Source organism: Orussus abietinus, unplaced genomic scaffold (genome assembly GCF_000612105.2).
Source record: "Orussus abietinus isolate OABI.00-Male unplaced genomic scaffold, Oabi_2.0 scaffold20, whole genome shotgun sequence".
NCBI lineage: Eukaryota > Metazoa > Arthropoda > Insecta > Hymenoptera > Orussidae > Orussus > Orussus abietinus.
In genome coordinates, this window is record NW_019394282.1 from 866,474 (window position 1) to 882,576 (window position 16,103).

At 33.2% G+C, this 16,103-nt stretch overlaps 3 protein-coding genes across 6 annotated transcripts; 2 read left to right on the forward strand and 1 right to left on the reverse strand.

Moving 5' to 3' along the window:
• Positions 1-543: 543 nt before the first annotated feature.
• On the forward strand, positions 544-5,561 carry LOC105694567 (nardilysin). 2 transcript variants are annotated; one of them, XM_012415377.2, is made up of 15 exons: positions 544-711; positions 800-953; positions 1,048-1,139; positions 1,279-1,412; positions 1,481-1,594; positions 1,680-1,875; positions 1,948-2,153; positions 2,236-2,406; positions 2,520-2,863; positions 3,025-3,525; positions 3,584-3,734; positions 3,834-3,967; positions 4,050-4,428; positions 4,581-5,091; positions 5,212-5,561. In XM_012415377.2, exons 2-15 carry the CDS (start codon positions 823-825, stop codon positions 5,373-5,375), a joined length of 3,228 nt encoding a protein of 1,075 aa, XP_012270800.1. In that variant the 5' UTR covers positions 544-711; positions 800-822; the 3' UTR covers positions 5,376-5,561. The 2 variants fall into 2 exon arrangements, with proteins under 2 accessions (XP_012270800.1, XP_012270799.1); XM_012415376.2 differs by having other exon boundaries at positions 544-953.
• Positions 5,562-5,924: 363 nt separating this feature from the next.
• On the forward strand, positions 5,925-12,229 carry LOC105694568 (nardilysin). 3 transcript variants are annotated; one of them, XR_001103537.1, is made up of 15 exons: positions 5,925-6,783; positions 6,877-6,983; positions 7,216-7,292; positions 7,445-7,524; positions 7,605-7,718; positions 7,803-7,998; positions 8,055-8,260; positions 8,627-8,800; positions 8,881-9,224; positions 9,362-9,865; positions 9,932-10,082; positions 10,289-10,422; positions 10,534-10,696; positions 10,794-10,912; positions 11,038-11,164. XR_001103537.1 is itself a non-coding variant. In XM_012415380.1 (15 exons), exons 2-15 carry the CDS (start codon positions 6,877-6,879, stop codon positions 11,841-11,843), a joined length of 3,183 nt encoding a protein of 1,060 aa, XP_012270803.1. In that variant the 5' UTR covers positions 5,925-6,783; the 3' UTR covers positions 11,844-12,229. The 3 variants fall into 3 exon arrangements, 2 of the variants coding, with proteins under 2 accessions (XP_012270803.1, XP_012270804.1); XM_012415380.1 differs by adding an exon at positions 11,689-12,229 and having other exon boundaries at positions 10,534-10,912; positions 11,038-11,599; XM_012415381.1 differs by adding an exon at positions 11,689-12,229 and having other exon boundaries at positions 8,055-8,200; positions 10,534-10,912; positions 11,038-11,599.
• On the reverse strand, positions 12,217-15,752 carry LOC105694569 (DEAD-box helicase Dbp80). Its single transcript, XM_012415382.2, has 8 exons — positions 15,088-15,752; positions 14,456-14,769; positions 14,109-14,201; positions 13,820-14,037; positions 13,559-13,736; positions 13,239-13,476; positions 12,969-13,131; positions 12,217-12,813 (listed from the first exon to the last, which is right to left on the reverse strand). The coding sequence occupies exons 1-8, from the start codon at positions 15,148-15,150 to the stop codon at positions 12,560-12,562; spliced, it is 1,521 nt and encodes a 506-aa protein (XP_012270805.1). The 5' UTR covers positions 15,151-15,752; the 3' UTR covers positions 12,217-12,559.
• Between the last annotated feature and the right edge of the window lie 351 nt (positions 15,753-16,103).

The window sequence follows — 16,103 nt, forward strand, 5'->3', positions numbered from 1 at the left end:
GTGATGTGTTACAAAATCAAATAAACCTTAAATGTATGCACATGTAAGGATTTTCACATTTTTTGTCATTAAGGTGATACTTTATAAGTATTGCTTGATGAGCTTTCCATGAAAATTGAATCAGTTATGTGTTCATAACTGACCAATCACAAGAATTTCTCTTGACGAAGCTAAACTATTTATTCTCCTTTTGGTTAATGAAAACGAACCATTATTATGCTACATTTTATAACACACCCCAGAAAAATGTACATACTTCTGAGGAGCTTCGAATAAATGCGACACATAACCATGATCATGAAATGAACAAGAGGTTGACTAACATACTGTTATGTAAAGCAAGGAGTATCACACCAGCGTTCGTCATGTTTGTCAGCAGAGATGAGTTGGGAGATTGCTTACGGGCAGGATCGTGCGATCGCATCCTGTGCTGCCCTCTGGTTTCGTACGTTAGCTTTCACCGTTTTTGCCCCCAAGGGCGGCGCAACGAATTTCTGATAGGAGCTCGCGCACTCGCGATGGCGGTACCATCTACCAATCNCACGATCCTGCCCGTGAGCAATCTCCCAACTCATCTCTGTTTGTCAGTTCCAACTACAAGTTCCAAAGAATATTGTCACCTGTGTCAGTTTGCGTTTCATGGTTTATTGGAAAATTCGGACATTGAAAATTATTACTGACTGTAAACGTTACAATGTGTTAAAATATTCTGTGAGATCAAAAACATCACTGACACAATCGCCAAACAAGAAATTCAACCAAAATCCTTTAAACATGCCGTTGTCTATGCAAGTTACAGGTCGATCTAACCTCGTTGACAGAATGCAACGTGCAGATCTTTCTACAAAACTTGATCAGATAAATCAAAAAGACGGGAAATCTGCAAAACTTGGATGTCATGTCAATTATCTTGATGTCCCAGTCAAGTCTGAAAGTGACAAAAAGGAATACAGGTATTTTTTTGTTAATTACAGTAAAAATGTGTTTATGTTAGATTTAATAAGTACGTTCTAAACTTTGTGTATGGGATGTTTTAAATGCTTCCAGAGTTATCAAGTTGGAGAATGGATTAACTGCATTGCTGATTGCCGATTTACAATTTGCCCCATCTGCTACGCAGGAAGAAGATGACGGTAGCTGTATGTATTCATATTTAGTCAAATAATGTAAATTACATTAGATGGATTTTATAAATTCTCTATACAATATTTATCATATTCAATTTCATATATTTTGGATGATACATAACAAACTAATGTTTCATTTCTGTGATAATAGCTGAAGGATCATCCTCTGAATATAGCAGCAGTAGTGAAGAAGAAACTGAAGAAGACGAGGAAGAAGACAACCATATTCGTGAAAGAGATGCCAAGTCAATTGGATCTAAGGAACCTAAAAGAGATGAAAAAATGGTACAAAATCTGTTTGTTTGGCAATGTTTGTGTAGAAGTAAAAAATGATTAGAATCTGCTTATTTCAGGCAGCATGTGGTTTATGTGTAGGTGTAGGCACCTTCAGTGATCCACCAGAAATTCCAGGCATGGCTCACTTCTTGGAACATATGTTATTTTTGGGTTCTGAGAAGTATCCAGAGGTATATTTAATATAATTAATTAGCATAGTTAATCAGAGCATATATTCCATCGAATTATTAACGAAGAATTGTTTATCTGGTACAGGAAAATGATTTTGATGCATTCATTAAAAAACATGGTGGCTCAGATAATGCTTATACGAGCTGTGAGCATACTATTTACCATTTTGAAATTCAAGAAAAACACCTCTTTCCAGCATTAGATCGCTTCGCTCAGTTTTTTATTAGTCCTCTCATGAAAAGAGATGCCATTACACGTGAAAGAGAGGCAATTGAAAGCGGTACGAATAGAATCTATATTGTCTCTAAAATATTTAAAAATACTTTTTTAATCCCAATGATGGTTATTGCAGAATTCAAGTTGGCTTTACCATCTGATCCTAATCGTGCTGAGCAATTGCTTTGTAGTTTTGCTCAACCAGGGCATCCAGTAACTAAATTCTCATGGGGAAATTTAATAACATTGCGAGATAATGTTACAGATGATAAATTATATGAAGAGTTGCATAATTTTAAAGAACGTCACTACAGTGCACACAGAATGACCTTGGCATTACAGGTAAATTTATCTGATACCTTATGAATAGGACATGTTTAAATTAGTATATTCTTTTTAATATATTATTTTATTCATTTTGCAGGCTCAATTACCATTAGATACTTTAGAGCAATACGTGAAAGAATGTTTTAATAATGTGCCGAGTAACAATTTACCACCACATGATTTTTCTAAGTTTATAGGACCACAGTCATTTGATACGCCAAGTTTTAAAAGAATGTATAAAATCAAGCCTATTAGCGATGTGTGTCAGGTTAGTATATATACTTTTATACTGTTGAAGATTTAATAATGGTATGTTAATGAAAAACTGGTATGGCTAATGAAAAACATGGTACATAATTTCTCATTGTTAATTTTATTTAGCTGGAATTGACATGGGCCTTGCCACCACTTCATCACTTATATAAAAGCAAACCTCAGCATTATTTAGGTTGGCTTACAGGCCATGAAGGCAAAGGAAGTTTAAGTAGTTATCTTCGCAAAAAGATGTGGGTTCTGAATTTTGATTCTGGCACTGATGATACTGGTTTTGATCATAGTTCAATGTGTGCGCTATTCAGTATGAATATTCATTTAACGGACAATGGGTATGAGCATTTAAAGGAAATTATTGATGCAGTCTTTGCTTATATTAAAATGCTGCAAAAGGAGGGTCCTCAAGAAACGATATTTAATGAAATTCAGCAGATTGGAGAAACTAACTTTAGGTAACAAGCTTATGTGATTATTTAATTAGAAATTAAATGCTCAATATATAGTAAACTTCTTCAATTTGCTACTTCATCACGTGTATTTACTGTGAAAATGTAAGTATGAATGCAGAAAATATTGTTCTAACTACTTAAGATTTACTTTATTGCTGTCTTAGATTTATGAATGAACAGGAACCAGATTCAAATGTTCAGGATTTATGTGAAAATATGCACTTCTTTCCCCCTTCTGATTATATTACGGGAAGTGAACTTTATTTCGAATATAATCCAGCTTGTATAAAAGAATGTTTAGACTACCTGACGCCAGAGAATGTAAACATTATTATAATGGATAAGAGATTGAAGGATGATGAATTACCAAAAGTAGAACCATGGTTTGGAACTCAATATGGTGACATGGATATACCCCCAGAATGGATATTGGATTGGAAAGCCATCGAACCCTTGCCAGAATTTCACTTGCCCGAACCAAATGTATTTGTTACTTATGATTTTACCCGTTTTCCCATTCCCGAAGACGTGTCCAAATATCCAGTTAAAATATTAGAAGATTCTATATGTGAGCTCTGGTACCGACCAGATACTTATTTTGGTCGTCCAGAATGTTATATGCGTTTTTATTTTATAATTCCAATGGCCTTGGCAACGCCGCAAAGGTAAGATGCACCCTGTATGTCTGAATGACGCATTATTAATTTTAAACTATTGTTTCAGCGCGGCAATGTTGGACTTGTATGTGAAAATATTGTTGCATTTATTAGCTGAAGAATTATATCCGGCGAATGTTGCAGATTTATATCACAATGTTTCTGTGGATGATAAAGGCTTATCTGTAAGTGTTGATGGGTACAACGAAAAGTTGCCTGTAAGTATTTGGAAATGTCATTATCTTATTAATTAAACTTATACTTCTGGTTGTCTATGCACTGACAATATTTATTATACTATATATTGGCATTTTTAGTTGTTGTTGACTGCAATAACTAACTATATTGCTGATTGTTCAAAATTAGTTACCGAAGAATTATTTGAAATAATGAAAAAAGAGCAGCTGAAGGGCTACTACAATACTTTCATAAATGGGGAAGAATTACTCAGGTTTGAAATTCTTAATGTCAATGTACACTTTACCGATAAAGTTTAGTTTTAGACGAATTACTATTTGAGAAATACATTTCAGCGATGTGAGGTTTTCTATATTAATGCTTTCCAATTGGACGTCCTATGATAAACACGCGGCGGTGACTGGTGTCGATTTCCGACAGTTTCAAACTTTTGCTAAACACCTCATGGATCACGTCTATATTCAAGCTTTGGTCCAGGGTAACATTACCGAAGCAGATGTCATCAAGCATGGCCGTAACTGCATAGAAATTTTGAAATGTGGACCCCTGGTGCCAAATTCTTTACCTCACACACGTGTTAATCAAATACCACTGGGACAGCACTGTTGCCGAGTGAAGAATTTTAATTCAATGGATGTTAACTCAATAGTGACAAATTACTATCAAAGTGGACCAGCTGATATCAGAACGAGTATTATTATTGACCTTATTTTAGTAAGTATATATCTTTATTCAAATTTGATGATGTATGTATTTAGTTTATAACAAACAAATTCATTGATTCGGTTGTTATTAATATTAACGCATCATTACTTACAGTAACGGTATTGCTATAAGAGTAGCAATAATTATTTCTTCATTTTCAGATGATTATGGAGGAGCCTTTATTCAATCAGCTCAGAACGCAAGAGCAACTTGGCTACGATGTATCTTGTACACTAAGGGACACCTTCGGCATACTTGGTTATTCAATTACAGTTTGTACTCCGGTTGAAAAATTCTCAACCGACCATGTTGACGAGAGAATTGAGATATTTTTGAAGTCATTTCTTGAAAAGTTAAATGATATGCCAGCAAAGGAATTTGAAGATCTGAAAAAAGCATTAGCAAAATTAAAACAATGTGTCGATGTCCAATTGAAACAGGAGGTGGACCGAAATTGGGGTGAAATTAAGAGTAGAAATTACATGTTCGGCAAGCTGGATAAAGAATTGGCTGCAATAAAGGAGGTTACCCTTGAAGAATTGAAGACATGGATGCAACGGCATGTAACGAGTGGGCAAAATCTGAGAAAGTTGAGCATTCAAATAGTGGGAACTGCTTCTAAAAAAACGGCTGAGAAAATTGATGATGTGATTCAGACTGACGTTAACTCGGGTAAATTGATTTTTTCTTTATACGTTGCATGAATTTGTTTTCATATACAGTGGTCACTTATTCCTTCAAAAATCATAAAAATGCAATTAAAAGTTAAGTTGAATACAATATTCATTTCAGGTGATTCAAGTATTAAGGCGAATGATCGCATAAAGTATGAACTACAATTCTTAACGAATAAAATCAATCGACAAGAAAATCAAAAAGATGTATACTACATTAACAACATCCAAGATTTTAAGGATAGCCTTTTCGTATATCCTGTCAGCCGTCTTACATCATGATAATGTACATTTATATTGTACTTTCTGCTTGCTTCACGTGTGCCGTATAAAGAAAAAAAAAACTACATCGCAGTCCAATACATGTATTCTGTTATTTATTTGTAAGTGAAACGTGTATTTATTACCGCTTGTATTGCTTGTTGACTGTTATACATTTAATAAGATCGTCGTGAAAGTCTGCGTAAAGGTCTAAATTATGAATTTCAACAGAATTTCGAGCCAAGTACATATGCATGGGTGAATCCCATATGCACATGTGAACATTCACAATGTGTTAACAGAATGTTGAGTATATTGCCATGGTGATATGCGTAATTTTTATCACCCCAAACACCCGCACAGTAAATTCATTTTATCATATTTTTGGACTTAATCATGACTACGTATGTTTGTAAACTGTATCTCTAAATATATTTGGCATAAATTGATTCACATTGTACATATACTTTTGGGGCAACATTATCTATTGGTTCGATAAAATGTGCACTTATAACATTTTTACTTTGATGAAAAATTGTACGATATTAGTTGGAAATTTGTTACAGATTCATAAGGGATTAATTATGGCTTGAATAATTATAAACTAGATCATTAAGAAGTCAAGAATATATGATACTTTTTTTATTAATAATAAAATCATAATTGGGTGCATAATAATTATTACGTTTTGCCTTAATTTCTCTATGAAATCTTGCATCAGTATTACTTTTCGAGTGAAATTAATGAAATAAAACCTGTAAGTATCGGTCGAATGAAACTAAAAACAAAACAAAAAGAACATGTAACTGCATATTTTGAAATGTTTTGAGGTGCATCTAAAGAACTGAGTTTTAACAGGTTTTAATCTTGTAATAACTAGCGATTGTGTATATCACTCTAGAACCAAGTGCCCTAGTTACGTTTGGTTGGCATGAAGAAACTGAAAGAACCAAGATGTCTGCAAAAGTTGGCACAATGGTCCCTGATATCAAAAAAGTTCCACTTCAGATTTCACCGCATTTACAAACGTACGATTGCCGAATGATCATAAATAATTGCGATATGAATGCAGTAACTGACTATAAGCAAAGAATACAGATGTCTCTCTGAATTCTTTGCTATAAGTATTCAATAATTATCTTAGAATTTTCAAATTTACAACTGTTTAAATTAGAAAGTGGAATCGTAGTTCCACGTGACATTCCCCTCTACCGGTTTAACATTTTGGCGTAAACCGCAAAAATTTTCGCGTGCAGTTTTCCTTATTGGCAAAAGCGGTGAATCACGACGAATGCGTGGCACAATGTAACGGGAATTTGCCTGATCAGTCGACAGGAATCTCTCCGGATCCTTCCATACCCGGCAGTACCGGCTCACCCGGCACGAATTGTATTGGCTACTCGGCTTGCAATTACTTGTCAAATACAAGGTATTCGTTTCCTTTAAGTAATCACTATTTACGAGTAACAAGGTAAATTTATAAAAATGCTTGAAATATTATTCACTCCTAAATTGTTATTAGATGGAACTCGATGGAAGAAATCGCTTCGAGCCTGATGCTAGACAAAATAATGGTATCCACTATTTGGATCCACCTATTAAATCAGAATCTGATAAAAAAGAATATAGGTATGAATCTTCCAAGATGAGATTGTTAAGCCGTAATGTATTAATTCATTTAATCTATGAATTTTCAAATTTCCCGATATTGAAGATTGAAAAATTAATTTATGCGAAATTTCATGCCTATTCATGTTAACTGAAATAAGTTAATGAGGGTTTCAGAATTACCGTGTTTTTAATTAATTCCTTATTGTTATTTTGTGCTTTGTTACTGACATCAATAATGAAATGTTTTTAGAGTTATCAAATTGGCAAATGGATTAACTGCGTTGCTCATCTCAGATTTTTGTTTAAAGTCTAACTTTGATGCAGAAGGTAATTTAAAATATTATACCAATGTAATAATAGTAATAATTGTACGATTCAGAAAAAATTATGTAGTTATATGTAGTGTAATTTAAATTATTTTAAAAATGTTACTTGCATTTTATTATAATTAGATCAATTAATGTTGGATTACTTTAAAGGAAAACCGCAAACAGGCGATATTGCTGGAAATTATGTTAATTTCTTAAACCATGAGTCTTGGCAGGAAGAAGAAAAACTGGTATATCAAAATTATAAGTACATTAAAAATTCCTTATGATTTACTATTATTTAGTTCTTTAAAAATATAAATTTGATTAGGCTAGTTGTTCTTTAACGCTGGATGTTGGAAACTTCTCTGATCCGGAAGAAGTTTATGGCTTGGCTCTTTGTTTGAAGCATATGATCGTCGCAGGATCTGAGAAGTACCCACAGGTATTTTTATAACCTACAAACTGAAAAGATTTGTGCAAATACTATTTGAACGTTTATATTATAAAAGGCTTTTAATTTTTTTAGGAAAATGATTTTGATGAATTTGTTAAAACGTTTGATGGTTTTCAATGTGCTATAGCAGAGGGTGATCATACCACGTTCTTCTTTGAGATAAAAGAAGATTACTTACTCCCTGCCGTGGACCGTTTCACACAACTTTTTATTAATCCTCTCTTAAAGAGAAATGCATTTAACAAAATAAAACAAGCTGCAGCCAATGGTATGTTTACTGAAGAAAATAAAACTCTTGACTCATTTAATAATGATTATATGTAGAATTTCAGTTGAATGAAGGAATTGATTGCAATCGTAAACATATGCTGTTGGGAAGTCTACTTAAGCCTGGTCATCCTGCTTCACGATTTTTGGGGGGCAACTTAAAAATAATACAAAATTATATTACGGATGATAAATTATTCGAGGTACTATATATCTTTTATAAACGATATTACAGTGCACATAGAATGACAGTGGCAATACAAGTAAGTTTAAATATGCTTACTTATATGTTGTGAGCATGTAATTTACTAAAGTTTATGCAAATCTCTAATGAAAATTATAAATAAGATGTATAGTAAGCAGTTTTTAATACTCCAAATTGCAAATAGAAATGAATAGATCTTTTATGGTATAAGTGTAGAAACGGATGATAAAATGTCATTGGTGTTTTTTTTGTACTACTAAAGTGTAAACAGAATCTCATTTTCAAAAATAAATAATATCTTATTTATAAATATAACGATAAATTGTTGCAAGTAGATACCATTCAATTTTATCTATAATGCATTTCTCATCTGTAGATTAATGAAATGTTGGTTTACTGAAGGTTTCTTTACATTTTTGGATAGGCTCAATTTTGTTTAGATGTATTGGAAACATACGTCAAGGATTATTTTTCGGCAATTCCAAATAATGGACTGCTGCCCGATGATCTTTCTCGATTTGACTGTGGTGTGACTGCCTTTGATATTGAGAAGTTTCGAAAAATCTATAAAATGAAACCTGTTGACAATACTTGTGAGGTAAACCTTTAATACTCTGCTTTTCTTAATATTTCCATTTAACGTTGTTTTGAATTTAGTAACCAGTGTTATTTTTATAGGTTATGCTTTCATGGATAATGCCTCCTGAGTTTAGACATCGCAATGATAAAGTTCATAGATACGCTGCATGGATTTTGGGACATGAAGGTAAAGGCAGTTTAGCCAATTATTTTCGTAAAAAACTCTGGTGCTTGGAACTGAGCGCTGGAATTAAAGGATCCAGTTTCGAAAGCAATAGCTTTTATTCTTTATTCAATATCAGTGTGACTTTAACCGATGAAGGCCGGAAGCATTTAAGGGAAATCTTGGATTCTATATTTTCTTATATCAATTTATTACATAGAAAAAATCCATGCAAATCACTGTACGATGAAATAAAACGAACAATGGATTTCGAGTTCAGGTAATTGAAATTAATTTTCAAAATATTTTCATATTCTATACATATATAAAGCCTTAAATATAGTATATAATATGCATATGCCTTCATAATGGAACCTACGTAGTAAATTTCAATTTTTTTCAATTTTCTATTCACAGATTCGTTGATGAACTGCCTGTCAACGTAAATACATATTTCCTTTCCTGGGGAATGCAAAAATATTCTAAATCAACTGATTATGTCATTGGCAAATATTTATGTCCCGAGTTTAACCAACAAGTAATTAAAGACTATTTGCAAAATATCACTCCAGACAATGTTAACATTATGATTGCTGATAAACAATTTGACGATGCTATGTTGAAAAATGTTGAACCTCGGCTCCGAACGAAATATATTTGCGAAGAAATACCTACAGAGTGGGTGGACCGATGGAGAACAATAGAGCCTTATGCCGAATTTCATTTACCAGAACCGAATACTTTTCTACCAGACGATTTCTCTTTGATTTCACCCACTACAGATATTTTCAAATATCCCGTCGAAATTTACCACGACGAGATAGCTGAAATTTGGTATAAACCAGATTACAAATACAAACGTCCTCAATGTTACATGAATGTTTTGCTTATCTTCGAATGTGCATTTGTTTCGCCAAAACAGTAAGTATTTCCAGAATTTTGGTTAATCAATTAAATCGCTATGTTTACACGTTTTTAACATATTAGTGCAGTTGTGTTGGACGTATTAATTCCTGTTCTGAAGCATTTACTCGCAGAGCAATTGTATCCTGCTAGCTTGGCGAAACTTAATCACTCTATCGATGTGGGTTCAAGAAGCATGACCATAAAAGTTAATGGATTTAATCAAAAAGTGCCGGTGAGTAGTACATCACCATTAAAATTAAATTATTTTCAATTTTGAATATGCAATACAACCATTATGAACTTCAAAACAGTTGTGCTAAAAAATTAAGAAAAGGGTGCAATTAAATCTTGCAAAGCATTGACATTTGATGTTTGTATTTAATAAAAATTGATCATTATTCGTACTTAACATTGCTAATTCACTGAGGATGTTTTCAGAGCTTACTACATATTATACTGAAATATCTGGTAGACCTGCCCAATTTGGTAACAGAAGAATTATTTAACAGCAAAAAAGCAACAAAACTGAAGGAGTATCGAGATCACTTTATATTGCCATCGAATTTAATATGGTGCTTATTATAAAATAATTATTTTCACTGACTTTAAAAAAACAATGAGATTCCACCCGAATTTCATAGTTTCTATAATATTATAGAATACATTTAGAACATATGTTCCAGGGATGTGCATAAGTCTATCACAGTGATGACAAATTGGACAACCGTTGACAAGCATGCAGTTCTAAGTACACTTGAGTTTGACGAATTTAAATTTCTTGCATCTATGTATCTGAGTCGAGCTAGTATTCGTTTCCTTGCACAAGGGAATATTCTTGAAAATGAGGTAATTGAATGTGGTAAGAAGTGTCTTGGGATTTTGAATTGTCGACCTGCATTGCGGAGCGCATTTCCACAGCAAAGAAACGTTCAACTGCCTCCAGGTCAATGGTTATGTAAAGTAAAAAACATCGATCCTAGTGTAACAATGTCGGCTGTAATGAATTACTATCAAGTGGGTTTCACAGATCAAGAATTAAGACTCAAGATTGAACTGTTAACAGTAAGTACCATGCACGATCGCCTAAGATATTACCGATCGAGATTTTACCATTTGTTCAAAATAATTGAAATCGTTAAGACATGGATTAACGAATTACAAATAGATACATTTAAATGTTTTTGCAGTTTATTATGAAACAACAAAAGTTTGACAAATTGAGGATACAGCATCAATTGGGTAATGGTGGGATGTACGAGTTTCAACTATCACTTAATGTTATTGGTTTGATAATTAATATTGTGAAGAATACTGATAAGTTCACAACTGAAAACATAGATGAAAATATAGACGCCTTTCTAAAGTCATTTCTTGAAGCTTTAGAGAAAATGTCAGAGGAGGAATTCAGGGACTTTCAAGATTCTCTAATCAAAAACGATAAATTGAGTGCCGAGTTTACTTTGTCGGACGAAGTCAGCAAAAATTGGGTCGAGATTGTTAACTCGTACTTCAATTTTGATGCATATGAGAAAGAGATTGATGATATTAAAAAATTAACGTTGGAAGATGTTAAGGAATGTATGAAGAATTATTTCATTAACGGACCGAATATGCGGAAACTGAGTATTCATGTGATAGGAGCCACAAAAAGCGACTTGGGCGAAGTTGAAGAAATCACGGAAGATATTAAATCATTTGCAGTGACAGAAACGGAAGTCGAAAAGTTAGAAAAATTAAAATCGAATTTGGGTGAGTAGTCAAAGTAAATTCAATATTAAAAACTGCTATGCCGAGATATTCTTTCTTCGTGGTTCAACCGTTCATGTTTGTGTTTCCAGAAAACGTGTATCAAGAGCGAGTTAAATCTTTTCTCGACCGTAATCTAAAGTTGGATGAGAACGATAGTGCAAATTCTGGAGTGCGTTATATTGTTGACGTAGAACACTTCAAACACACCCTTCCTCTATACCCTATACATTTTCCTGAATCATAGCAGCGATTTTGGATGTATTTGCTTTAAATGCTTTTATATTACATGACATTGACAGGAACAGCAGCATCAATAACAATCACATAATAAATAGCATTTATTATTGAAAATGTTAAGGTAATTTAAACACTTAGTTGACATTACTTTTTATTTTGTAAGGATTATTTTATTTTGAAATTATTTTTCTAGATTGTAATAAACATTAGGAACTAGTTTTGAGTATAACATACATCAATTGTTGAGATTTAAATGAATAATCTATATTTTCTTATACACATAGTATTTTAAAGAAATTGCGATGCTGAAAAAGCTACTTTCATCTGAAGTAAAAAACATTATCCCTGTATAAGGTCTACTTTTATAATAATAAATAATCTCATAAGCACAAATGAAAATCTTTATTTTCACAAAAGCAAGCAAATGTAATTCCAAATCGTTTTCTATTTTTGTTCAACATATAAAAATACTCTTATTATATTTACTTTAATTATTCAGATATTCTGCATAATTCTTTACTATGGTTAACTTATGTTTAATGCTTATCAGCGATAATGTACAAAAGAGGTTCCTTACATTGTGAGTGGAAAGATACATCGTTCAAAAAAAGGATCATACAGAATGTCTGATATCCAAGATCATAAGGAAATTTTTTTTATAATATATAATATCCTTTTTTATGGTATCCGAAAGAAAATCAAATGCAATTTTTCTTTTTACAATTATGCTCCAATCTTTTCGATCTCGTCTGCATCTTCTGCGTCTAAGTAGTATATTTTTTTGCCAAAATGTTTTTCTATGTCTTTGCAAATCTGCATTGCATGTGGGGAATCTATCAGATTAATCGCTATTCCCGATTTTCCGAATCTTCCCGTCCTTCCAATTCTGTGCAGGTAAGTTTCACAATCTGCTTGACGATTCTGATCCATTGGTAGATCGAAGTTAACTACTATTGTTACTTGTTCCACATCGATACCTGTTCAGAATAGTTGAAACGCAACACATTTTACATTTACCTGAATACAGTCATGCACTTATATTAACATCAATAATGTTATATTTTATGTTTGAGATGTATAATGGATACTTGAAATGTTTTAATCATCGAAGAGTTATTAATTATCTACTAACCTCTTGCTAAAACGTTTGTTGTAATTAAAACCTTTTCGAGGCCAGCTCTGAACCTGTCTAACACAGCAATTCTCTGTTCAACTGTTAAATCACCAGACAGTACGGCTACTGCATGTCCATCCTTCGTCATCTTCTCTGACAACCAGTTAGCAGTTTTTCTTGTCTGTATTGAAAAATACATTTTGATACGAGGTAATGAAATTTGGAAAATTAAGTAACTTCTCAAGAATAGTATGCGATTCAATGACATTGAAATAAACATTAACTTACATGACAAAAGATAATAGCTTGCCCTATAGTAATGACACCATAAATATTAGTAATTGCTGTATATTTTTCGTCTTCATTTTTGCATTTAACGTAGTACTGTTTGATGTTGTCTAAACTCTCTTCTTCTTTTAACAGACGGATTATTAGAGGATTGCTAACAATTATTTCTGCAAATTCCATAACAGCACTTTCATACGTAGCTGAGAAGAACATCATTTGACATTTCCGGGGCAGCATTCTGCAATATTGAGAATTAACATATTACTAATCCATATGAGTGAAAAGCCCGTGAAGAGTTTAAATTTATACTGAAGTCTTACTTATGAATGCGAATGCATTGATCCTGATGACCTTGTGTGGCAATCATAACATCTGCTTCATCAAGAACAAAAACTGAGATCTTACTTAGATCAAAGAAACGAAATTTAAGTGCCCAATCCAGAACTTTTCCTGGTGTTCCGATTATTATATGATCTGTGAGTTTTGTCCCTCTTGGTACTGAAAGAATGGTAACATATAATACCAACGTATAAGTCACCATTTTAATGTATTGCTTCGTATTTAATACTTAATATATTTACATTCCTCTCCTCTGACGGCATATTTTAACTTTATTTCTGGGCAGAATTGTGACATTTTGGCTGCCACTTCTCCAGTTTGTATAGCTAATTCATAAGTAGGTGATAAGCAGAGAACTTGAGGATAATCCTTATTACAATCTACTCTGCTTAACATGGCAAGTACAAAAGCCGCTGTTTTTCCAGTTCCAGACTGAGATTGTGCTATCATATTTTGGGGTCTAATAAAATAGACATTACAATCTCATTATTTGGTAAAAGATTTCAATATTTATAAAACACATATACTAACGGATCAGCGAGTAAAGTAGGTAATGCAGTTTCTTGAATTTTTGAAGGTGTATTAAAACCCATTGCATACACTCCTTTGAGCAGTGCTGGTTTACTAAAAAGGTATAAATTCACATACAAATATGAAAAACCAGTGTTATTATAATTCTTTGGGTTAATTTAACATTAATATGTAACATTAATATATGCCAAGATTAACTTATATATAATTCATAATTATTTTTCCAATCACATAAAGTAGCCCTTTTAAAAGAGTTTTCCCTAAAAATAACTTATTCTTCCTTAATGGTTTCAGAAAGAAAAATAAAGCAACACGTGTGTAATAATTTATGTTTTTGGTGTACTTACAGATGAAGTGCTTCGAAAGATTTTATACTATATAATGGAGAAGTAGGGTCTTTCCGCTGTATCTCTAAGTCCTTTGTAGTTTCTACTAAGCCTTTGCGTATTATCTTTTGTAATAGGGACTTCTCTGCAGGGGAAATTTGTTCTTCGGTATCGCTGTTTTTTTCTTCTTTAGCAGATGCAGGTGTGTTTCCTGCATTCTGTGTATTTCCTGTGCTTTGTACATTTCCTTCACTCTGTGCACTTCCAGTACTCGGTGTATTTCCTGTACTTGGTGTACTTGATTCAGTTGACTTAGTAATATTCAATTGCGTAACCTAAACACATTGTTAATCATTCCAGGTACCTATCGTACAAGTCAATACTTTCCTGCGCATCCTTCGAGAAGAGTAAAGAATTATCTGGTTTAACATGGAACATAAATCTTGCCTCGAATAACTTAAGAAGAATTTATCTGATCAGAGATATCTCCGGCAAGTTGCAATTATGAGAAATTCTAGTGAAGAGATAGAAACAAAAAGAAAGTGAATCGCTACGATTGTGTAAGGAACATAACATATCCCGAATTTATTTATAAGAATCATGAAGTGAGAAACATATTGAGGTTAACCGGTTGTCTTTAACAGTGGATCTACCTGTGAGGATAATTTCTCCTGTTCGTCGGTACACTTAGCCCAATCAATTTTCGTCGAGGCCATTCTTCTAATTCAATTGATGCTCCCTCAGGCTAAATCGTTAATCACTGTAAAAATTGATAGTTTATAAAGACTACCAAAGAAACAACTTAGTTAGTTAGTTATTGCTTATGGCTCCAGAGTCTATCTAAGTCTATCAAGCAGACTCTATTGATGCCAACTTATTTTCTGACAGGGTTCTATGCCCTGTTCCGTTTATGCCTCGTTACTTTTGGAGGTTGAGTTGGTACTGTGTATCGCTACTGGGTATCAGAGATGAGCTGGGTATTAAATTTCTATGTTGTATTTTTTGGCTATTGCGACGAGGGTTCTGAATATTTTTTCGTTGACTGTTTTTAAGATATGTCTAACATCCATGTTTATGTCTGGAGTTATTTTGCATAGTTTAAGAATAAGTTCATTAGTTCCATCAGAGATGAGTTGGGAGATTGCTCACGGACTGGGTCGGTCAAGCACATTCTGTGCTGCCCTCAGCAGTGGATGCGGTTGGCTGACGTACTTGCCACCTGATCCCCCAGTGGCGCCCCTAATCAGGGATCCTCTTCATCTCTCTGTCTCAAGTCATCTCTGTCATAACAAACATCCTTTAATATCTTTTAACACCTTTCATCAACTACTCCAGCAAGCTTTGCGGCGATGACCTACTAGAGATGTTCGATTCTCTTAGAAGAATCGATTCTTGAATCGATTCTGAATCGGATCATGAAGAATCGATTCTCTTAAAAATCGGAATCCAAAGAATCGATTCTGCAATAATCGATCCAAAAAATCGGAAATTTTTTATATATAATTAACACAAATTTAATTAATACATTTTTACGTGTCGAAAGCCATCCATGAAAATGAAATGACTGTTATATAAAAAAACTAAACAATTATTAGCAGTTTATATAGCAATTATATGTCTTCTCTAGCTTTCCCTTTGGCCGATATTTCCGGCCGAGATGGTCGACGGA